General features: G+C 34.4%; 1 protein-coding gene across 7 annotated transcripts in view; it reads left to right on the top strand.

Moving 5' to 3' along the window:
* LOC136853430 (signal peptide, CUB and EGF-like domain-containing protein 1) overlaps positions 1–26877 on the top strand; it is a 185120-nt gene that overhangs the window by 107104 nt on the left and 51139 nt on the right. Inside the window, exons 1-2 of one of the 7 annotated variants that reach the window (XM_067128988.1) lie at positions 13885–14450; positions 18220–18671. The exons of 3 other annotated variants lie outside the window; for them this stretch is intronic. In XM_067128988.1, coding sequence (XP_066985089.1) covers positions 18434–18671 — 238 coding nt within the window. In that variant the 5' untranslated portion in view covers positions 13885–14450; positions 18220–18433. Of the gene's footprint in view, positions 1–13884; positions 14451–15193; positions 16287–17734; positions 18672–26877 lie in introns of those variants that run through there. 3 more of the 7 variants (XM_067128986.1, XM_067128989.1, XM_067128987.1) reach the window with 3 other exon arrangements.

Here is a 26877-nt window from a genome sequence, read left to right as displayed (position 1 = left end):
CTGTAGGTATTACTTAAGGGTCTTTGCAGCGTCCCTTCGGGCCCTAGCTGCAACCCCTTTCGTTCCTTTTACTCTACCTCCGTTCATATTCTCCTTCTTCCATCTTACTTTCCACCCTCTCTTAACAATTGTTTCATAGTGCAACTACGAGGTTTTCCTCCCGTTACACTTTTAAAACCTCCTTTCCTTTACTCTCAGTTTTCCTTCCTGCGGTGGATGACCTCATGGTTCCCAGCGCTTGGCCTTTGGCCTAAATCATATATTTCAATTCCAGTTCCTAGTGGGATTCAGACCCCATTCACGCTGGTAAGAGTAAAATTGCTGTAACAATTCAGTTTCTATCAAATGTTCAAATATTTGTCAAATTCAAAATCATTTACTTGAGCCAGTGAGGGTATGATACTTGTTAGTGTAAATAAATCTTTTCCTTCTTTTCAGCTTTGTTGGTTAACTGTCTCTTCATTTATTTTCCCTTTGGCTTTCAGGCTTGCATTGGTAAACATATCCAAAGAACGAAAGAGATATTGCAATGATACAGCAGTCAATTCATTACCCAGTATCCTAATCATTGCATAAATATCTCTGCTCAAAACGTGATTCATGAGGTAAATCAGTATTGAAGGTGGTGGTTTATTTTCAGTTTGCCAAAACGGGTATTAAATCTTAATATACTGGCAGATATTGCAAAGAAAACAAGCCTTTGACCGAGGTATGTTTAGAGGAAGAGCGGCAGAATTGTGGGTAAGAACGAAAATTAAGGGGATATTCGCGTGTGTCCGAAGAAGATTTTTGTTTGTGCAGTGTGAGATTAGGGAACATAGGGAGACAGTTAGGTAACAGAGAGGGAGGGTCATAAAAGGTGCAAAAATGTGCCTGTGTAGGGAAAAGAGAATTCAATGATGTGCTACACGTCATGTGTTTGTGTACATTTGTCCCGCTGTTCATGAAGTGTGAGACCGTGAGAGAAGACATTTCTCTCCTTGTTAAGGCAGTGTGGCGAGGCTTCTTTTCAGATGATTACACGGTGTGCAATAAACTGAAATGTCCGCTTCTTCATTGTGCGTTTATGGACATACACCTGCCCACCCCCATCCCCCCCTAAAATACCCCTGGCACGACGAACTCCCTAACAGGAGACGGGCCACATAATCCTTTTAACACGATCCTGAAGGATGTTTTGGGGGGTCCCATCTCCCCTCGGGAGACCTCCCTGTACCCACCTCAAATACATTGTGGAAGGTGATGTCGAGAATGTGGTCCAAAGATGCCCCTTTCGTGGGGGTCACGACCTTCCCGTCATCTCGCACACGAAGGCCCGGGGTTCAAGCGGCCGATTCGACGCGTTGCTTGCAGACATAATGTTCGGCCAGGTTTATCAGTCAAGGTTGCTGTCGCTCAAGTGCTTTATCCAGCCTCCTTATCTCTCGCATCTTCTGGCAAATTGATCTTCCAGACGTCATGCAGATTGGGGAAAAAATGTTCTGCAGAAGTGAGTGCTCTCTCTCTCTCTCTCTCTCTCTCTCTCTCTCTCTCTCTCTCTCTCTCTCTCTCTCAAATCTAGTTCTCAAAATCATTTTATGTTCAAAATCAAGTTTGGTAGGACGCATTATATATAAATACATTAACTTCAAGCTTCATACTTAGGATATATATATATATATATATAATACATTAATACACACATTTATATATATATATGTGTATATATATAGTTATATATATATAGGTGTGTGTGTACAGTATGTGTGTGTGCATGTGTGTATAAGATAATGATGCCGTGTACCTCAAAAGGAGGAGCAACTAGGAAAGGGTTGTGAAATCCATGGTGGTAGGAAATGCCCCATCAATGGCAGGTTGAAATAAAATAAGTGAAGTTGTTTCTTAAGCTCTTTGCATAGCAATTGTGACAAAAAATGAAAAGGGTTAGAAACGTAGAGATGCACACCGAGGTGGTAAAATGTTACTATAAGTGTATTGATGGATCAGAATTTATTTAGGTGGTCTGGTCATGGGGAGAGAATGGAGGATAATAGACTAGAGATAGGAGTTTATTATTCGAAAGCATTTGGAAGAAAAAGAGGGAGACATGGAAAACACTAGGTATTTGCAAGGAAGGGCCTAAATATTGAAGAAGTGTGAAAGTTCATGTTGGACATAGATTAATCTCACAGTGTGTGTAGGGGTGTCTGACGCACTGCTGATGACTCGGCTGTATAGTTGTATAAAGTAGCTTATGTATTAGAATTTTCTGCCCAAGGTTTTTTCCATGAGTCCGTGGGAGCGCCCTTCTTGCACTTTTTTCCTGTGGAATCATCCCTTTTAGGAGAACTTGAAAGATATATATGTGTGTGTGTGTCTGTATCACACATAGCATATCACACACATATAGTGTATAGTGCGTGTATGTATTGCCTATTGGTGTTAATTGTTTTGTGCAGCCTAATTACGCATATTTTTCGTCGATATTTAACATGAAAGTTGATTTTCATGACAAGTACACTAATGATTAAGTAAATACTAGTTAATACAGTTGTAGAATGAAATAAAATATAAAAAACTTAAAACAAATCGTATATGATTTTTCGTGTCTTCATCCAAGAACGAGATGATAAGGCCTTCTTAGCAACGCAACCCGTTTGTAGTAAACATCTGATCATTTAGAGATGTTGAATAAATGTCTGGAGAGACGTTGGAGTCTGGCCAAAGGTAAACTTGCGAGCCGTCGATATTTCTCGCTTGAAAACTCAAAGGTAATCCCGTCCAAACACACAAGACGTGACTAATAGCTGCGGGGATAAGCGAGTAAACAGTCGGGAGACACATGGATTCGCTGAAAGGTCGCAGACAAGAAGGCGAATTGGCTTTCATTCCTGGTCCCACACTTTATGATGATATTAAGTGATTCTGTTGAAAGCGCACGCACACACACAGATATATGTATATATAATTTACAATATATATATATATATATATATATATATATATATATATATATATATATATATATATATATTGTATATATATATATATATATATATATATATATATATATATATATATACTGTATATATATGTATTATGTATTTGTTTTATATATACAGTATATATTTGTTTATATATATATATATATATATATATATATATATATATATATATATATATATATATATATCAACTTTATCACTTACACAGTTGTTCTGTGGATTAGTAGAATTACTAAAGGACCTCATTCAAACTGGATAGTACGGATACTTGATAATGTGGACTATATGTCCAAGAAAGCTTGTAACTTTTTGTGAATAAATACTCCATTAGATACTATCCAGTTTGAATGAGGTCCTTTTAGTAATATATTATATATATATATATATATATATATATATATATATATATATATATATATATATATATATATATTGTGTAACTTATCAGTCTTAGATATGGTAAAGTATTTCTAAATTTAGTTGCAATGTTGTTAAACTCTGGCTTCTGTAATTGTATCTTGCATCTGATAATCCGCGTCATTTTTCCAGAAGCAAATATGCTGATTTGTTTATCTGACACACTTATATTATATAAATCGAAAGGCTATGAACTTGCATAGGAATAACCCATAATGTAAAATGCTCACATGTGGAAAAATAGAAAAGAAAATATGATTAGGACTATACATGAAATGAATAATAATCATGTTTTAAAGCATATATAAGGAATAGTGTAGCAATAAACAAAATTTGAGAGATAAATAGTAAAGTTTTATCTCACATAGATATGCTATATATATATATATATATATATATATATATATATATATATATATATATATATATATGTGTGTGTGTGTGTGTGTGTGTGTGTGTGTGTGTGTGTGTGTATACATATATATGTATGCATGTTACCAGTTAGATAAATACATCAGCAAATAACACATACGTAAATAAACAACAAAAATGAGGTAAGGGCTAGGTGTTCTGTCAAGCCGTAGAACTCAGAGCAAGACTGTAAGACCATGGTACAGAGACAGTGGACCTGATCTAGGTTTGAGGAGTCATTTATGCAGAACATAATTCACAGCTGGGGAACTTTAGCATCCCTAACTGACTCATATGAGACCGGCAAGACTTCATAATTTTACCCATTAGTATTATTTTGCTCTAAACATTAGCGCAGTATGGGCATATGGCTTCTTTAATTGCTATGGGAAAAATTGAGTAAATTTAAAATTACAGACTTACGACCTACTGAAAATGCTGTTCAGTTTCACAAGCCATTATTATTGATAGTTATATATATATATATATATATATATATATATATATATATATATATATATATATATATATATTCTAATGCACATGTATCTTCTGATACTTAAGACTGTGCATTTCCAATATCATCAGCTGCTTTAGCCCACTGAGCCCCCTTAACCTTGTACCATACACGTACAGTATATATTGCACTTTTTCTTTCTGGGAGTTGAGGCCTTTCCTTCCTTATACCTGTTCCATACAATCTACCTACCTCTTCCTAGGTTATCATCGTCCTCCATTCTTTCCACATGATGGAACCGTTTCAAAACATAGTGATCGATTCACTCACCTACTCCTGACTTTTTACCTCTTCCTCTACTGTGCATATTTCCAAATTTGCCGACCTTTGCTTATCTTTTTATGAGACATATGTTATTCAAACATTTCATTTCAATGTCTTATATTATTCAAACATTTCATTTCAATGTCTTTAACCTTTTTCTTTCGTTTGCAAGTAACATCCCGCCTCAATTCTGTCGAGTTGACATAATCCTAATATTACCACCTTGGCTTCCATAGACATTCCAAGTCTATTTGTAACCTTTGGAACACACCGCTACCTTCCTTGACTCTGCATACTAACTAGACTGTTTTACATAATAAATAGTGAGAAAACAAACCTTATGGTTAGGTACTACAGAAAGGTGACCTAACAATGTGGTAACTATAAAGGCATTGCACTTACGTTTGTTGTAATTAAAATATTCTGTTTAGTTATTTTTAGTAGACTGGGAAATAAATGGGTAAAAAGCTTAAGAGACGAACAAGCTGGCTTTAGAAAAGGCAGGAGTTGCATAAATCAAATATTTGTGTTAAGACATATTATGCAACAGTGTTTAGAATTTGAACAAGTAAAAAAGGCGCCGAAGTTTCTTCAGCGCAATCAAGTTTTCTGTACAGCCGCTACAGCGTCTAATCAAGGCCACCGAAAATGGATCTATCTTTCGGTGGTCTCGGTTTAATGCTATATGAGCCGCGACCCATGAGACTTTAACCACGGTCCGGTGGTGGCCTATCCTATTTCGTTGCCAGATGTACGATTATGGCTTACTTTAACCTTAAATAAAAAAAAAAACTACCGATGCCAGAGGGCTGCAATTTGGTATGTTTGATGATCGGAGGGTGGATGATCAACATACCAATTTGCAGCCCTCTAGCCTCAGTAGTGTTTAAGATCTGAGGGCGGACAGGGTCAAGTGCGGGCGGACATACAAAGCCGGCACCATAGTTTTCTTTAACAGAAAACTAAAATCACTTCTGATGGGTTTTGCTGATAACGAGAATCCATTAACTCTGTCCACAGACTTTATGGAAAGTCTTGCATAACTATGGCATTCCTGTGAATTGTGTACAACTGATGGAAATTATCCACGAACAAAGCAGACATAAAGTTAATGTTGATGGATTCTTGTCAAGTGAATATGCAGCAAATGGTTTGGTGCTACAAGGGTATGAAATTTCACCTTGGCTGTTTGCCCGTCTCAGATTAAAAAAAAAAAAACTGGTAGGAGATGGAAGAGGTTTAAATGGAGGAGCAACACAAATCTGGCAGACTGGGAATATGCAAATGATGCTGTTTTAATCATCAATACACCACAAAATTTGCAAAGCTTCCTTAACAGAATGCATCATATATCTTCTAATACGGGACTCAAATCTGAGAAAAACAGAAGTAATGAGGACAGAGCATGCAGAGAGAGAGAGGGACGAAATAACGGTAGATGGAGAAAGGATTAATGAGGTTGAATGGCTTACATATATAAGCTCACTTTAGTTGAAATTTAATGAAAGACTAAAACAGGCAAATCAAACAATGGGGAGGCTGAATAAGATTTGGAAATCAAATGGCTTGGAATTGCACAAAAAAGTTCGACTTTGCATAAGTTTAGTACGATCTTGACTGGTGTCCAGAACTGAATGATGGTACGACAATGATACTTTAAGAAATTTTGTCAATTTGAGAATATTAGGAATCAGATGATAGGCTAGAGTTAGAAATAATACAATTGGGGAGATTACTTGAAGATGATATACAGTTAAGATATGATAAATAAAGAGTTTAAGATAACTTGGACTTGTCCTTTGCACAGCCTGTAGGAGAATGGTGCTTGACAAAGACAGCTGAGCTGTTGGCGCTAGAAAAGCTGGAAGACCCTGACGTACTTGGATGAGAACTATGAGAAGTGGGGCTGAAGATGAATGGCGATTTGTGACATAAAACACAAGAGATATTAGTGGCAGAATTTCACAGAGACCCTGTAGCATCAAACAGCATTGAAGGCAATGATGATGTTAATGTACAAGAACATGAAAAATTGAATGGGAGACCAATGTGGAGGTTGTGGAGAATATCCGGTATAGAAGATATGTTGCTGAGAATGATGAAAAGTTTGTACAATGAAGTAGTGTTATAAATATTCAAAGGGAGAGTGACTGGTTTGGTGTAAAAGTTGGTCTTAGACAACGGAGTGTTACAAGTCTAGCTGTTCAGTATCATTATGGATGGAGTTATTCAAAAAGTCAGATACAGGACAACTGATGTAAGGGTCTAGCTGTTCAGTATCATTATGGATGGAGTTATTCAAAAAGTCAGATACAGGACAACTGATGTAAGGGTAAGGTTCTGAGATAACGAAATGAGTTGTGAATGGAGTGTGGAATGGTTGATATTTGCAGATGATACGATGTGAATTGGAAATTGTGAAGGAAACCTGCAGAAGGTGGTAAAATAATTTGAAAGCATTTGCATGAGGAGATAATTGAGAGTATATGTTAGGAGGAGTGTAGATATGATTATAGATGGAAACTAGAAAGACTGAACAATTGATGGTGGAAGAATGGAAGATGTTGATTCTTATAAGTATTTGTGAGTAAATTATTAGGATGATGGTAGTATGCGAAAATATGTGTCACAGATCAGGTGAACAAACGAAGGTATCAAGGTCCGTACGAAAGATTAGTAAGAGGCCTGAATTGTCTGTGGAAACTGAGGCGTAAAAATATGAAGGGATTGTTATGCCAGCAGTCTTTAATAGAAGGAAACATGGATGTTGAATGCAAGGGAAAGAAATAAGATTGAAGGTATGGAAATTAACTCTTTTCATTGTGTTTTCACTGTTGGAAGAATATTAGCAAGAAATTTGGAGATGCATATAATAGGCAGGGAAAAAGACGCTTAAGTGAAAGGGTGGATCAAAGATTTGGAGGTGGTTTGGTTATGTGGGAAACATGGAAGACGGTAGATTGATGAAAGTAATGTATGGTTCAGAAGCGTTTTGAGGAAGAAGGACAGGGAAACCTAGAAAGGGTTCAACAGATGATGTGAGGTGTGAAAAAGATAATTAAAAGGAAGGATGCTGGTATCTAGGAAACACAAATGGTATAGTGTGTGTGTGTATAGGTTAGTTCGGTGCACTGTAAAGTAGGTGTATGACGCAATTCATGTTGTATAAGGCTTACTACGCAGGGTGTTCTTTCATGTATGAAAGGTTATGGTGACAGTTGTGTTGCTTTTATCTTGAGCCAACCCTTTTTGAGGAAATGGCTCTGTTAAAAATATATATTATATATATATATATATATATATATATATATATATATATATATATATATATAATACATATATATATATATATAAGTATATATATATATATATATATATATGTGTGTGTGTGTGTGTATGTGTATATATATATATATATATATATATATATATATATATATATATATATATATATATATATATATATATATATATATATGTTTGATTGAGAAATTTAATGCAGAGTGAGATGCTGATGAACAAATGGATCTTATAATAGATGCAAATGGAGAGATGATCCCTGAAAAGAATGCATTCCTGTGTTGATGGACTGAGCATATTGAAGTTTCCTGAATATGTAGGATTGAAAAGCAGCAAATTTGAAAGATACGAGTTTGAATGTTTCCAAGTGAATTTGAGAATTCATTCGGAAGTGACAGTTGAGGATGGAAGGACGACAGTGAAGAGGTTGGAGAGTGGAAAGACATAGGAGTTTATGGGACTGTTATGGTGGTGATAGAATGATTTAGTGGCTAGCAAGGGTATGTAAGGCACACCTAGATAAGGAAATGGTTTCCAAGGAATAAAAAGAGGAGTCATTGATACACTATATCAAGGGGTGGAAGTGATGGCTATGACTGTGTGGTATGATTTTAATTGAAAAAGTAAAATTGGTGACGGAAGGGTTAATAGGAGGAGAACAGTGTTGCTGTAAATGTGGAAAAGAATCTATAAATTAACTGTTTGTTACGACATATTTGTGTGAAATTTTGAGAGTGAAGGAAAACCTGAATGCGGTGAACATGGGCCTAAAAAAAGTTGCGACAGAATTGACAGAGTATGTAATGTCTCCTTGGCTAATTAGTATGTTTATGGATGGAGTGATGCAAAGATATAAGATTGCTATGCAGTGTTATGGTGAATATAAACAATAGTAAGGTTATGATGGCAAGGGAAAATCATCCAAATGGAGCAATATATATTAATATGGATGGTTGAAGAATTAAAGTAGTTGATTAGTACTATTGTTTGGAATTAAATGTAATGGATATTGATAAGATGGGAGAAGAGCTGAATCACAGAAAAGGCGAAGTAAGGAAGAGAAAAGAAGTGTCTGTGAAAGACAAATTTGGAGTGCTTGAGAAATTTTGAGGCTGATTTTCAAGCTGAATGCTTGTGAAAGATATGAAAGCTGTTGAGATCAGTTGTTTGCATTAATATATGCAGAGTAAAATGATTGAAAGGGTGAGCACTGAGCTGTATACTGATACAAAGATGTGGCAAGAAGGTTAGTCAAGGCGAAAAGGAGGATCAGAGTGTTTTGAGGTGAAAGAAAAAGATCTAGAAAGGTGCTGGATAGAAGAAATGGAAGAAATTGATAGGGAAGACCTTCATATTCAGAAGTGATAGAGTTTATGTAAGATAGAGGCGATTAGTACAGTTTGTATTGAGTGTTGCTGATACACTGCTGATGAGCATTCTGTGCAGGTATATTAAAAAGGACGATATCAAGTTATGGCAGTTGAATTTTCCTGGCACCTTTTTCAGAGTGACAGGGAATATCCCTTACGGCATTCTTTGGAGATTATAAATGTTCGTTGTTGATCCTCAATGTTTAGAGTGTTGTGTGTACAAAATTTGCCCAGTTGTCTTACATGCAATCTTCTGTTATTCATTCCTGATACCAGATTTGATGAAAACTTGCCGGATGTGGCGTACTTCCATGTTCACATTTCTCCAGGTAACTGCATTGGGTGAATGCCCTTTTCGTGTAGGTGGACGTGTCCAGGTATTTGTAGGCTTTGCTGTTTTATTGTTTAGCATTGAAGGATCATTCAGCGTAGGTGTGCCTGACATACACCGAGGTTAGGAACCTATTTCATCTTGTAAGAATACATCAAGAAAGGAACGATATGTATCCACACTCATCTGGCAGAGTTCTGTGGAGAACAGAGAGTAGATCTTGAGGCCTCTAGTGTTTTTGTTGGTGGTTAGAACATTTACATTGTACCAGGTAATGAGCATTGTAGACTCTCTTGTGACGGAAAAGATGTTTCTTTAGAGCAAGAAAAGGGCCTTGAATAATCGGAAAGTATAAATCGATCATACATTCTCTTCAATTATTTGGTTAGTTCTCTTGTGAAAGTTTGGGGCGATCAGCATTCCTCCTTTTCAGTTAATGTTCTGGACATCCGTTCCAATACTTGTGAGAACTGGGTCATCTGAAGTGTCACATCTGCTTGCCTTGAGCTGGGAGGTGTTCCCTGGACCGTGGCTTAATTTGCATTCCTTTGGTCAAGGTTGCATGCATTTTCAGTGTCCACGGTTTTTTATCAGTTCGTATCTTTACCTTTTAAAGGTTTATTTATTTTTCACATACCAGTGTTACTTTTTGCAATTAGTAACTTTTTTCACTTGTGGTTACCGTGTTTTTTGCAGGTTCATTGTCTTGAGACTTATAAAATATGCGAAACCAGTCATGTCTCAGATTTAGGTGGAATTTACCTTCGAGTGAAAATTAAATCTTTGTGTAATATTTGCCCAGGTGCTTGTGCCTCCTTTCGAAAAAAAATTTTACTTCATCAACAAGCAAACTCAAGCAGTATTATCCTCTCTCTCTCTCTCTCTCTCTCTCTCTCTCTCTCTCTCTCTCTCTCTCTCTCTCTCTCTCTCTCTCTCTCTCAGATAGAGAAACTGTTACTGTTTGTTAGTGCTCGACGTGCATTTTTTCAGGCTTTCCGCTAATAAAATGACTGCTCAGCTTTTTTTTATGTTTTAATAACAAATTTATTCATTTCATCGCATGATTATACTAATATTGATTATGAATTTTTCATAAAATTCCCCTTCTGTTCTCAGGAGTCATTGGAAGCGTATGGTGTTGATAAATTCTCCCATTGCACCGAAGTTTTGTGTTTCTTTCAGTGGTTGAATAACTAACACTCCTACAACCATTTATAGTTTACTCTTTTTTCTTTTTGACTCAAGGCACGTAATAATATGGAGGGAACTGTGCTTCTTTCTTCTCCCGTAGGCTTGCATTTGATGATATATAATTCTGTAATCAACCACTTACGAGAAAAATCCATATAAGAGGAATACAGGGTTAGCCATATCTAATTACTCCCCGCAGGAGAACTTTGTACCTCATTAGAATTAGCACAAGAAATTTATGCATCCAAATACCTGTCCTTATATCTTTTAGTGTAGCAAAATCCTGCGCAACAACTTATATTAAACGAAATAATATCGTAACCAGTACGAAAAAGAGCAGATTCGTCCTTTCTTTCTGTAATAACATTTCTCCGGGTGAGGTGACTTGCCCCATTTTATCCTACTTCAGCCAAAGGAAGGTAATCACTCATCGAAGATTTGTTTTGCATCGTAAAAGTGGTCATGATGTGTCGCATCAAAATTATTCAGAACAAGGATGATATTCCAGACCAGACGTTCTGTTGTATTACATTTGGAAAATTACTTAAATGATATTTAGAGAAAGAGACAGACTGGCGGCGAGGCAGATTGACATGGCTATCATCAGTGCCATTTTTAAGTAAAGTAACTTTACCCCCCCTTCTCTCTCTCTCTCTCTCTCTCTCTCTCTCTCTCTCTCTCTCTCTCTCTCTCTCTCTGATGCCAAAACAGGTGAAGAGAATGTGAAAGAAAGTCTTGCATGTATTGCGTTGCAGAAGATATTAATCTGTCATGATTTCCCTTACACGTACAGTATACCCCGTAATAGGAATGTTGTCAGTGTTGAGTTGAAAAATGATAAGGTAAACAGATGAAGAGAATCCTTAGGAATAATAACGATAATAATACTATTAACGTCATATATGGCTGGTTCTTCATGACAGTTGTTAAACTTCACCTTTTCAGATAATAATCTTGTTGTTTAAGAGGCTCAACAACAATTTGAAAGTTTCATGAGAACCTTGCATGAACATTTAAGGCATTCATCACCCCTTATAATTTCACGTTCCACGTTTCTGTACAATCCCCAGTTTTGGAGGGGCTGCCTCTAAGATTTACGGTACTATACTGAAAATTGATGGTCGAAGTAAAATAATATTAAAACTTTGAAATCATTGCATCAAGGAAGATAAATGTACGTAGTTTATAAAAATATTTGCCAATTTTATAACCTCATTATTTTGACACTGTCATCGTCATAACCTCTTGGGTCTCATAATCAGTGGATCATGGGTAATTTCTGTCAAAAGTAATGACATTAATACAAAAGTAAGAGAATATGATGACTACTTATGTCTAATTGTCTGTGGCACTGAGTAACATCTCCCTAATAGAGACTATTCCAATTACACCTCAAAATTTTCTGTTAAGTCGTGTAGATTTTGAGCTTGTTCAGTTTTGTGATTTTTCAAGATCAATCGTTGATATTCTTTCCAGCTTAACACTGAAGCGAACTTCATTGAAGGACACAAAAAGCATTACTTGCAGTTCTACTGTTTTTCCAAAACCTAGAATACGGGATCTATAGGCTATATAAGTTTCTATTCTGAAGCAGACCCCCCTAGGTTTTGAGGTAGTTGATCAAAGGCTGAAATATAAATATTTTTTTTAAGCAAATATTTGTATTTGCTAAAAAATAGTACGAACTAATGAATGTCTGTCATAATCGCTGAGTTCAAATAATCATTGGCTCAAGAATCACCTTCTTGCCAAGTTTCAAAACCGAACGAAAATTTCTTAGTATCCAAGGGGCAAGAGCATTTGTAATATATATATATATATATATATATATATATATATATATATATATATATATATATATATATATATATATATATATATATATATATATATATATATATGTGTGTGTGTGTGTGTGTGTGTGTGTGTGTATCTATATAATTATATATATATATATATATATATATATATATATATATATATATATATATATATATATATATATATATATATATATATATATATATATATATATATATATACTGTATATATATATATATATATATATGACTGGTGTAATGAAATGGTTGTTATACTTTAGAATTTTTTTACATATCTTCTGTAGTCTTAGACGTCATCACCTTTTAAGAAAACGGCTTTTTCCTGATAAAAGGTGTCCTGAGTTTGGTGAAAATGAGAATAATGATTATCTGATGATTATTAAAAGTTTCATGTTATTTTTCATGAAATGAGAATAATAAACGAAAAAGAAGTATCAAAGATGACAATAGAAGGAACACAGAGAAAGAAAGATTTGCGTGTGAACTGTGTGACAGAATAAAGAAAGGAATGTTGAGACGGAGTGGCAGTTTGACAAACATTTGTCCAGAGTTAATTTGTCTAGACTTTCCAAGTGGACACACTGTTTGCTGTAGTAAGTGTCAGCGAGGGAGAGAGAGAGACAGATAGACAGAGACAGAGACAGAGACAGAGAGGCTGGAAGATTTGACTGGGAAGAAGACGAAAAGATTAGTCGAGGGAACAAGTGGAAGGAAAGAAAATAAAGGAAAACTGAAGTTGAGAGAAGAAAAAATATAGCGAAGGAAAAATAATTAATGGGATTATTGATAATAAAAATAATTATGATAAAGATAAAAGTATGGGGCAAAATAGAAGACACAGAAAAAGCAAAGAACGAAAGTAGGAAAGAAGATGAAAAGATTAGTCGAAGGAACAAGTGGAAGGAAAAAAAAATAAAGGAAAACTGAAGTTGAGAGGAAAAAAGATATCGAAGGAAAAATAATTAATGGGATTATTGATAATAAAAATAATTATGATAGAGATGAAAGTGTGGGACAAAATAGAAGACACAAAAAAAAAGCAAAGAGCGAAAATAGGAAAATAATTTGTTTTAAAAGAGAGAGCGCGAGAGGGAGGGCTGAAGAATATAAGTGCAAGAAAAATTGGCGAGAGAGAGAGAGAGAGGCTATGAGATTTGACTAGGAAGAAGATGAAAAGATTAGTCGAAGGAATAAAAGTTAAGTATACCTTAGTTTTACCAGACCACTGAGCTGATTAACAGCTCTCCTAGGGCTGGCCCGATGGATTAGACTTATTTGAAATGAAAGGAAAGAAAATAAAGGAAAACTGAAGTAAAAAGAGAAAAAAAGATGGCAAAGGAAAACTAAGAAATGTAATTATAGATATAAAAACTAATTATGAGAGAGATACAATTAGGGGACAGCTGACACAAAAAAGCAAAGAACGAAAAGTAAGAAAACAAATTGTTTTAAAAAGAGGGCGCGAGGGAGGGCTGAAGAAGGTAAGGTGACGGCAAGAAAAATAGACGAGAGAGAGAGAGAGAGAGAGAGAAAAAGAAGAAGCTGAGGGCACCAGCCCCATGTGAGCGAGTTGGTATTGGGCAGACCCGATCCTTCCCGCCACCACACCGTCCCACACCTTGGAACTAACAACACCTGTCCCTTTCAAACATACACACAGAAACACAAACACACAGACACACAAACACGCGGCCTTTTTTTTTTTAGGCTACTTACTTCTTGATGCTCAGTACCGTGCCTTCGTGCATGGTGCGCTTCATTCCCTGTGACAGTATCTCGGACAAGTGGAAGTGGACTGGTTTTATTTTGTGCATTCACAATTAGGTCCGTTGGTGATTTTGTGGTGAAGTGTTGTGATTTAATTAACGAATTGGTTTCGAGAGACTTGATTGAATTCATTTTTTAAACTTCCCTTCGATTTGAGAACAGCAAAAATAGTTGTCAAATTGAGTTGTTTCCATAAGGTGTATGTGTATCCATCAAGAAGTCGTCTAAAACCATTCAGTGTTCTTTTTTATACAATTAGAAAAATGTGACGGTAACGAATCTGAAGTAGAAAAAGACGGAAGAAAATATTCAGATCAGCAATTGAAAAAAGTCAGACATTATGGGGTAATGTTTTATTTATGGCTGGTGTAGTGTTATTCTTAAGAAGCTCAGAAAATACGTGAAAGGACCAGAATAGCGCAACTGCCAAAGATTTACTTCAGTTTAAGAATAATGTCGAGGAAAAACAAGGATAGAAAAGTTCCAAGTGATCGAGAGAGTTTGGGTTGGGACGTGGAACATTTTACTGTTTCACGTGTTTGGTTGTGGCCTTTGCAATTTCAGTATTAAACATTTGTGTCACTGTTCGTAGGTTTTCCCATACTAAAATATATATATTATATATATATATATATATATATATATATATATATATATATATATATATATATATATATATAATATATATATATATATATATATATATATATATATATATATATATATATATATATATATATATATATATAACGATTTGGGGAGCCTAGGATAAGGTACATTGATATTTCGATTTGGGGAGCGTAGGAAAAGGTGTTTTTTTATATTTCGATTTGCTACCGATGCATGTCCCTAGAAATCACGAAAACAGTGAAAATAATGATTAGGTGTGTATTACGACAAATGATGAATGTTCTGTCAAGAAGTTGTCTAACACTGTTCAGTGCTGTCACGTAGTACAATTATAAAAAAAGTTAATTAGACTTACTAATCTAAATGTTGACACACTGACAAACAAAGTTTCTTCTGGAAATTGCAATGCCTTTGGCATGTAGTTATGGTTTTCTTAAAAATCTGCAGGCCTTCGATTGACAATTGAACATTTATGGCAGTTGCCCGCCCATGTGATTAAATAATTTGGTTCATCTTGAAAAGTTACGTTTTTATAATTAAACCGTCGAAATCCATTACAAAAACTTTAGAGGCTTTAATGGATAATTATATTTCACATCTAAGTTAATTATGCCCTTTTTGTTTTTTTTGCAACTTTTTTACACAAAGGTCATATTTCTGCGGTATTAAATTACTTTGTTTTTGGTATTAATGCCTTGGATCTTTAATTATAGTTTATACGTCTTATTAAAAATTAGGAAAAAATCCTGCTGAAGTTTTACAGTTACGATCAAATTTAAATGATTAATCATTTAAATCAGTTAAGATCAGATTTAAACTTTAACGATTTATTCCAATTTATGCAGCTGAACTTTTTGTATGAAATTGACTGGCATATTCAAATTTCAAATTCTACTTTTAATATATAATTCAGATAAAGAATTTAAAGATGTGTGCAGGTTGAAGTATCATGTGTATTGTGTCGTAATACATACCTAATAATTTTTTCACTTTTGGTGATTTGTAGGAAAATGCATCGTTAGCATACACACACACACATATATTTACTGTGTATATATACATATATACATACACAAACACACTATACTTTATTATTTTATTATTATTATTATTATTATTATTAATTATTATTATTATTATTATTATTATTATTATTATTATTATTATTAAATTTCCCTTACGAAATCCCCATTCAAGAGCTAACCTGGATTTAGCTACCACAATTGTGCAGTTCAGCATAGTTTCTTTCAGCGACTAACCAAAGTTTGTATAGATAAACATCTTTCTGTTTTGCAAAGGTACCAACATTTGTTTTGAGATCAGGAAACAGTGTTTTTGACAACGTAGCCACAACTCTGCTTGGAAATCATTCCTTTGTTTTGTCTGCATTATAATCTAGATTTCATACGAACATTTCAAACTGAATAGCAGGTATATAATTTTTTCGAAATTATATGAAATTCCGTGTACTCGTGTCTTTTGTCAAAAAAAAAAAAGAATGTTCCATTTACTTATTTTAGTTTTCGTGTGGCTAAATTCTGCCATCTTTTGATGGCTAGTCGGTCAGGCCAACAATTTCGATGGCCAAGAGAAATGAAAAACCAAACCGGTTGTTAAATCACCAGCATTTTAAGTGAAGAGTCGTTGTCCTCTTTGTAGATGGCCATAATACTTCACCCTGAAATGATATTCTTGAAATTCTGTACCTGAATTAGACACTAAAACTAGAATTTGAAATTTGAATATGCCACTCAATTTTATTCAAAGGAATACAGCTGCATAAACTTGGAATGAACCGTTAAAGTTTAAATCTGATCATGATTAATTGAGAAACGAAAAATCTCTTGCAACGAACCAGTTTCCTCGGCATCTCCATTACATCAGCTTATTATCTCATTTCCATTGGTGTCTTGTTATACGATAAGTTCTGGCGTTTAGAAATACCAGTTCTTGGCATTTCGAAATATCCTGTTCTCAGGGGATCTGCAGTTAGTTTATTTTGCCTCGGGTGCAAAAGGTCATAATTTAATCATACTAATTCGTATGAATTTACGTACAGTTAAGGATACTGATGTGTGCACAGCCCTGTATTGATAGTGTATAGGAGTTTGATTCCGTATACGACCGGTTTCGAAATGTAAAGTTACTGAGAGAAGTTTAAAGAATTTGCATACTAAGTTGATGTGCAGTAGGAACAGTATCTTAAGATTTAACGATTGTTTATTTTCAAAGTATGTCTTAGTGGTTTGGCAAATGATGTGGAAAGAAAAAATCTTATGAAGTGAAAATATATTGTGGTTCAATAATTCAGGAAGATTGTTCGGAAGTTTTCTAATGCTACAACTGTCATGGTTTGATTTAGTTCTGAAATTCACAAATAAAAGAATAACTATAAGGTAAAAGGCACCTGTAATTAGGTGGGTTTAGACCCAAATCGCAAATTTTAAGTTTATGCAACATTCTCACGCTTGTTGCAAATCTAAATATGAGATTTGTTTCTGCTAGGAATCTTTCTAACATACAGTAGAATTTTGGAATCTTGAATTTGCCAAGAGTCAGTTTCAACTAAAAACTCTTCGTAATTGACGACGACCTGGGAAAAAAAAATTAATCTTGGGGAGTGGTAGCCTAAATTGCTGATCAATCCAAGAAAAACATTTGCTAAGAAAAATCTATTTGAATTGTAAACGTTTGTAAAATTATATTTCCAGATGCTTTAAGACATCGAGGGTTGAAGTGCATCAGTAAATGTTGAAAATATACTGAGATAATGCTGCCCTAGAACCTTGATTTAAAAAGATATTTGTAGTTGCACAAAAACTTTTCAGTTACAAAACAAGTGAAGAATTTCACTTGTGCCCAAACCTGAAAGGAGAAAAAGTCTGAAAGTATTCGACTGAAACCTTACAAAAGAACAGAGGAACTGAGAATCTTGATAAAATCAGACACAAAATATACCTATTATTGTTTTAGGAACTATTATAGTGAATCTGTGAGAGGGATTTCCTTGTTGAGCAGTTTGAGATAAACCCGACTGTGTTAGGAAATATATTTTCAGAACGTTAATAAAATAGAAATAGCAGACCTCTCGCTTGAGGGAAATATGTCGACGGAATAAGTTAAGTAGATAAGGTGGTTGTGTTCAGGTAGAAATTTACTAAATATTTATTCATATATGTGTGTTGAATATTAATAGAAAATAACCTAATGGCATAAAACTATAAAGATAGCGGTGAGTGCCAAGGAATTTGACAGAAAGGAGAGGATTAAGATAATCATAAACATCTTAGAGACACTTAGAGAGAACAAGTCAACGGAAATGACCATAAGGATCTTGAGGAACTTGGCTGAGGCTTAAGGACTCAAGGATATCGGAAGGACATTACGATGAACTACGAGGAATCAGAAGGATGAAGATGATGCAGGGGTCATCTGCCATCCTTTTGTGCCTTATCCTTTGGACTGACCACGCTGTGGGCGTGGGATACGACGCGAATAATGGACGTGAAATCGTGCCCACGCCGGGAGGGAGGGGTACCCGGCTCACCGCCCACGATCGCCCCAGCTATCCCCAAAATTCCCGCCCATTTCACACGAGATCCGCCTCCCGGGGCGCCCACAGGAGTCGTTATGGCAGCAGACGCACAGGTGTGTGTGTGTGCGTGTGTTCTTTTACGTAACAGGTTACATGTATTATGAGAGGGATTGTGTTGTGATTGTGATATTGCTCTCTCTCTCTCTCTCTCTCTCTCTGTATGTGTATAGTAGTTCATGTAATTGGAGAATTATATAATATATATATATATATATATATATATATATATATATATATATATATATATATATATATATATATATATATATATATATATATATATTATATATTATAAATATAATGCGTGTCTGTGTGTATGTATGAATGCATGTATGCCTGTGGGTATGTCTTTATGAGCATTATATAAAATCTGAAAAATTATTCCATTTCTTCCCTATGAATGGTTTTGTTGCCAGGCAATATTCTTGATCACACTGAGGACTGTTGCTTAAATGTCTGCTGTTTCTTGCGGATACCCACTTGTGCTCAGAAACACTACAGTAGTTTTTAAATGGTGCATGGTGACTCATAGCATGACAGGACTGCTGTCAACCCGACTGCATATAAATCTATCATTCCAGAACAAGTAGCCTGAGTTGATCCTTAAAGGTAAACATACAACTACAGGAATAGCACGAGTAAACGTGGATTCAAAAATTTAAAAAAATATTCATAGTAGCATGAGTCTTGAAATGGGGGAACAAATCCACAGTTATGTACTGTATACAGTACATATATTTAAAAATAAATATCTGCAAAGAGCTTTCGGGGATCTGTTCGATTCTCCTTTTAAATACATGTACTCATACATAACTGGATTTGTTTCTCCAATAGAACGAGTATTTACAGAAATGGTATATATTTTAATAAGTTTCAGAGTTAAATTTCTCAATAAGTTGTTTTCAAATTCGCCTCCTGTTGTACGTATAATTGTAATGAACATTTTTATATACGTTAAGTTCATGTTTGGTTGGGTTTTAAGAAAATAAAGTGGAGATTGTTTTACATGATGATTTCATTTGGTGGTCGTACTTTCTAGTCAAATGAGATAGGTAGAACTATATTAAAAGACCATCGTTTGTATATATATAAATATATATATACAGTATATATATTATATATAGACATATATACATATATATATATATATGTTTATAATATATATACTGTATATATATAATATATATATATATATAATTACATATATATATTTATATATATATATATATATATATATATATATATATATATATATATATATATATATATATATATATAATTACATATATATATTTGTATATATATATGCATATATAATTATATATATATATATATATATATATATATATATATAATTATATATATATACATGAAAATTTTGAATAAGAATGTTAATATGAATACATTTCATGCGCAGTACATGCCGTACAAGGACTGAAATGGTGAGAAATGTGAAAATGCATTGACGAAAAGGTGGAGCATTAGCGAAAGTGAAAAGATGGATCAGAGTATCTTGAAGTGGTCTAGTCATGTGTTTACTCATGAGGTAGGGAGATCATTTAGCCGAAGGCATCCATTTAAACAACTTTACTCAAATAATGAACTGTTCAAGTTGGGGCTTGACAGAATACAGGTAACCATTTAATAAGTATCTCTCATTCTACTAACGGCCTTAGACATAGACGTTGCGTTTTTAGTTCACAAATTTGTGGAGAATCTTCATGGGATTTTCATTTGTCCGGGAGGGGGAGATACTCCAGGCAGGGCAATGCTGTCAGATCAGGCAGGGGCCAGGTCTAGACCTGTGAGAGATCTCTTGCATAGCTTCGGGGAAGAAATTGATGGCTGAAGGAGATAATGGGTCATCCTCAATCTCTTCGAAATCTCTTTCAATTCTGTCAGTCATGCCTTTAGCTCTTCGTGTACCCGGTGCGGAGGGAAGCTTAGTTCCTTGTCGGATGAGTGGGTTCCGTTCTCAGCTAGCACTCTGCTGGCCGCGAGTTCGAATCTCCGACCGGCCAATGAAGAATAAGAGGAATTTGTTTCTGTTGATAGAAATTCATTTCTCGCTATAATGTGGTTCGGATTCCACAATAAGCTGTAGGTCCCGTTGCTAGGTAAGCAATTGGTTCTTAGCCACGTAAAATAAATCATCCTTCGAGCCAACCCTCTCTAGGAGAGCTGTTAATCAGCTCAGTGGTCTGGTTAAACTAAGGTATACTTAAATTAATGTTCAGGATTTTGGGATAAATCAGTTGTTGATGAAGTAAAAGGAGGCTGATAGAAGGTGCTTTAAGTTCGAAGTCCCAGTTTAATTATGAATGCAGCGAAGTCTGGGAGCAAAGAAAGCAGTGAATTTGGGTAAAATATGAATTAATGAAATAAGTGTAGCAGACCAGAACGATTAGCAGAGCAGTAAGAGGAACAATTAGCCTTTTTTCTCCTTTCTATCGTAGATCTCTGAGCTGAGGATATGTTCTAAAGTGCTTTGTTTTTTTTCCAAAAGTTATAGACGAAGTGCGTTTCTTTTCGATGTTTGCATATCTAATGAAAAAAAGACGTACTTATGCGTAACTGGAAATTGCTAAACCTTTTCTCTGAATATTTAAAGGTAATCGTTATTCATTCAACAATATATATATATATATATATATATATATATATATATATATATATATATATATATATATATATATATATATATATATATATATTTTATATATATATATATATATATATATATATATATATGTCTGTTTGGTTTCACGTTTGGTTCTTGAAAGGGTTGAAATGCTTTAGGCACAGTCCATTAAATACCCTTGTGACTTTGATAAAACAAATAGTGTACGTGCGGCTTGCAACTTATTCCAGTGTAAGGCCAACACCTTCTGCAGGCCTCCCTGTGAGGGAAAACGTCTTGGAGTTGAATTACACACACACACACATATGTATATATCTATCTTTATATATATATATATATATATATATATATATATATATATATATATATATATATATATATATATATGTTATGTCACTTTTCCTAGATACTTATGTAATTGTAATAACCACAGTGCCCTCTTAGCTTCTAGATTCCCTCACACTTATGGATGCGCTTATTACCACAAATACCGAGATTCCTGAGAGAATAATGGGAATGACCTAGCCCCAGAGTGCTGCGTAATGAAATATAGCAGTTGACTGCCTTGGCAATCGGTTCGTAATCTCATTCTCTGCTTTTTTTATGTATATAGGCTTCCTAAGTTTGGAAGATATTTTATATATCCAGACTGGTTATCGAGGTGAAACTTGTTAGGGTGGAGTTGAAATCCTGAATTCCTATATGAGTCATACAAGAATACTGGTTCACTTTTCAAGGTTAATTTGTCCTCGTCTCCTCAGGGTAATTTTCTCCTCATTTTGAATAAAATATATGTAGACATTTTCTACGAAACTTTTTTTTTCGTTGCCTTTATCACAGGTTTTGGCGAAAGAAGATTGTGTTCATGATGATTTTTTTTTGTATAATGATATAATCAAAATTTGGAAAACAATTTATGCTAGTATAAGTAGTTGTTACCGTTAGCATTCATACACAGCTGAAATGTGTGTAGTGGTCAGAAATTAGGGTCTATGGCTCTCCTGTCGCGTTAATAAAGGATTTCATAAAATTAAACAAATTAAAATTGCTGGGAAGTATTTGCACATTAAGTCAGTTTTTTTTTTTTTATACAATTTTAGTCTTTGGTTTAGTAAATTCAAATTGTCTACTGTACGTAAAAACATTTGAAAAGCACCTCAAATATTAATATTCATGAAACTTGCCATTCAAGCAAAAATTCCTTGTGAAGTGCTTGCTTTTCCCTGAGGATGATTTTAGTTGTTCTTTGCAGTGGAAACATTATCGTTTCAAGCATTAATTTTTGTGATCGTTGCAAAGTATTGAAATAAAATCTGAAAGCGAGTTAGTGTCATGGACTCTAGTCATGTCAGACTAGTTTAGGAAAACGCGCAACTTTCAGTTATAATAGTGATATTAATGACACAATCTAACAAGTAAAAAATGCGCCGAAGTTTCTTCGGCGCAATCGAGTTTTCTGTACAGCGTATAATGCTGTATGAAACTCTCAGCCACGGCCGGTGTTGGTCTGTGTTGTTGGCACCTATAGCGGTGCCAGGCGCATGATCATGGCTAACTTTAACCTTAAATAAAATAAAAGCTACTGAGGCTAGAGGGCTGCAATTTGGTATGTTTGATGACTGGAGGGTGGATGATCAACATACCAATTTGCAGCTCTCTAGCATCAGTAGTTTTTAAGATCTGCGGGAGGACAGAAAAAGTGCGGACGGACAGACAAAAAACCATCTCAGTAGTTTTCTTTTACAGAAAACTAAAAAGCAAGTGAAAAGTATTTATGTCAAGGAACAGAATTGTGATTATGATTATATTTTTTCGTCTAAGATTCCAGTGACCAGGCCTCTTAACTTATAAGCCATTTACAGCTAGAGAAACTCTTAGGAAAAACCACTGACAATCCTTGGCCAACGCTTGTGGTATTCCGCTTTTACTAATTTTTTTTTTTTTTTTTTTTTAGTTGGGAAAGAAAATTATAGCCATTTGAATACTTTTGCTTTCACACGGACTGTTCTCGCATTCTTATTTTTGACAAAGAAAGGTGATAGAGATCCTGAAACGCGAACTGATTTTTGAAGACCAAAAAATAGCGCTTTCTTACTTATTCAGACCACATAGTCAGTGTTTCTTCGTGTTAGAGAAATTGTTGATACGATTATAAAACTTTATTCAAGATGCTGAAATACACATCACGCATAAATTTAAAAAATCAATTAAAACACAAATTCAAGAGGACTATGTGAATTACTTGAAGGATTTATATTAAAGTACTGATAATTTATTACATTAAATTATAGAGAATGAAGTGTGGATTTGCAGCGAAGGTAATGAAACAAATTAGTTATTACTTGATGTTCAAGAATGGAAGACAAAGGTAACGTAGACAGAAACAAAACTGAATGTGCTTGATAACAGAGGCACATAAGACCTGAATCCATGCATTCAGGTTCAAGTGGCAGGCCCTGCAGAACGCCGTAACTGTTTGCCGTTGGATAAGAAGTTCTCGTGTGTCCATTTACTGTGTATATTCTGTGTGTGTGTGTGTGTATATATATATACTAATGAAAAAAAGGGAAGTATTATAAATACCGCTCTAAGAAGGGAAAAATAAATACTGGAAAAGAATGACAAGAGAAGGATGAAGAAAAAACAGTAATTTTGGGAACAGCAAGAAGTACAATCGAGAGAGAAACCAGACATAGTGTGAGGATGAGGTGGAAGGTAGAAATGTGGAAGGTGAGGAGGGGGGGAAGGAGGAGGAGGAGGAGGAGGAGGCAGGTTGTTGCAACTGCATGAGTGAAAAAAGCCGACTATCCCGAAGCGGGACGAGGCTTCTGAAGGATGTCGTAAATAAGGTTAATTTCCAAAGGCATCTTGATAAGGATTGTGCAATTAATGGGAAAACCACCGCCCAGTCCAACTCATCCCTCGCTATTGATTGGATTTCTGTCGAATGATGAGGTTGGGATTAGCACTTGCCTATTAGCGGGCCACCCTGTCCAGTCTGATTCACACCTGTGCTCTACACACACACACACACACACACACACACACACACATATATATATATATATATATATATATATATATATATATATATATATATATATATATATATATATATATATATATATATATATATATATATATATATATATATATATATATATATAAATAAATATACATATATGAATAAATTCACTTATATATATGTATGTATATATACACACATACACTTATACACACACATATATATACATAGAGTATATATATATATATATATATATATATATATATATATATATATATATATATATATATTATATGTACATATATATATATGTATATATATATTGAGTACATATGTACATGTCTGTATAATATATTTTAGTTTTGCAGATATATATGTATATATGTATGTGTGTGTACTATCTGCAAAACTAAGATGACTCCTGTAATAGAGCGTGACTCCGGAGGAAAACGAAACTACCACATTTATCCATCAACTATTGAATCAAGAATGAACCTCTTTACATAAAGCTTCCATAACATCAGCCGCTTCATATATCTACACAAAAGTTCCATCTGCATCACATCAGCCTTCATGTACACTATTTTCTTCTCTGTCTTAAAAACAAGCTTATATTCTTGATATTAAGTCCTTTCCCTTCCAACATCTTTCACTCCATCTGCCCATCTTTATTATGGCCCTCTTCTTCTCCCTCTTCCTCCCAGAACTTCTGAACATGACAGTCCTTCTCCATTCTTTCCGTATCACGAAACCACCTCTAACACTGATCCATTTTTGTAACTCTTGTTATTTATTGATTGATTGTTTTGATTGATTTTATAAAACGCAACTTATGTTATGCCATGTAGATGAGAAGTGTTCGGTTTGATCTAAAAGAGGGCGGCATAATTTTTTAGTAATTAATTGGTATTTTTATGGACGGAGTGAGGAAAGAAGTCAGATTTTTGTGCACACGGTTTGTTTGATCCTCGACTCGGCATATAAAGAGAACCAATTTTTTTAGTGGATCCACTTTTATATATATATATATATATATATATATATATATATATATATATATATATATATATATATATACACCTATATCTATATTTATATATGTGCATATGTATATATATTATATATAATATATATGCATATATATAATATACATAAATTTATAAATATGTATATATATGTGTATGTAATTATGGAAAATAAAAACTTTCATAAAATATTCAAGAAAACCCCCTCATTGCCGAAAAGTAATGTAATTAGAATGATAAAAGGGCACAAAATCGTTTATGAGCACAGCGGTCACTTTTGTGATTATAATTCGAATGAGAAATAGCCCTGGAATTAAGCAAATACCGAATTAGAAAATGAGAAAGCCAACGACATTGCCAAGGATTCATATTGAAGGTCTTTAGTTTCACTTTTAAATCTCCTCCCGGGGTCTTTTCCAGAATAGGATCAACGGATCGAAGACCTGTTCTTAAATTATTATTAATTCAAATTTTCAGCTGCATTGATGCAGATAACCTTAAGGTTTACTTTGCTCCGCCGTAGATACTATGATTAGTCTTACACTGACGTTTGATTTCCTTGCCCATCAGACCCAAATAAAACAAGGTCTTTATATCAAATTCACGCTAAAAATTGAAACAGCTGGTTGTTTGGTTTTTATAGATGTTATTAAGAATGAACCCTTTCAGGATAAATGTATTATGAATAGAAAACATCAAATGAATGCACTTGGGTACAAGCTTTTCTAACACGTATTTATATAAAAACGTTTTCTTGTCAGTGTTCCAGCAAGCATTACGTGCTGTCAATCCCGAGTTTTTGGATAACGATAAAGAACATTAGAAAAACAGGGAGTCAGTTATCCTATCTGGTTTATATTTTAGATAGTTGGATTCTATAACAAAGCGGTGAAGACACTCTAATAAGGGTAACACTAAGAAAGAATTATCAGAGAACACTCATTGTATAGCCTACCTTACTTTATCAGAGTTGAATCCATGAAATCTAATTTGAAAATATTCAGTGTGAGTGTTATATTCTCAAACAGCAACTTTAAAAAAGTATGCACAGGCTATTAAAAACAGTACGCCGGAAGAGCAATTAATAAAATATTAGCGTAAATCAATATAAATAGTCAGAACTGGCCAATGGGATAGTCCACCGTAGTAAAAAATAGCATAAGACTGATCGGTCAAATAGTGGTACAATAACAAGATGTAACGAATCTGCACCAATACAGCTGTCGAATAGTAACAATATTAGTGTAAGAGCCTGTTTGTGTGCCTTCAATCCCATTCTGCACAGGATGTTGGAGGGAGGTTTATCAGAAAATTAAGGAAAATCATCAGAAATCCTTTTATAAGGCGCTGGATAGAGACAGAACAACATTCCTCATCGCTAACTTCAACCGCAAATGTTATGACCGTTGTGGTCAGATAAATGGTTATAAATATTTTTTTCGTAAAGCCAAGTCAAGCTTTTAATTTTCCCAGTGTGTGGAATGTAGTTTGTTTGATTGTGTTTGTGCTTTTGTAAGTATTTATAAAATGTGTGTAATAGAAACAGCTTAACGTACAAAGAGCAAGCC

The sequence above is a fragment of the Macrobrachium rosenbergii genome, chromosome 27 (genome assembly GCF_040412425.1).
Source record: "Macrobrachium rosenbergii isolate ZJJX-2024 chromosome 27, ASM4041242v1, whole genome shotgun sequence".
Lineage (NCBI taxonomy): Eukaryota > Metazoa > Arthropoda > Malacostraca > Decapoda > Palaemonidae > Macrobrachium > Macrobrachium rosenbergii.
Note: the sequence above shows the minus strand (reverse complement) of the source record. Positions and strands in the feature narration are given on the sequence as shown.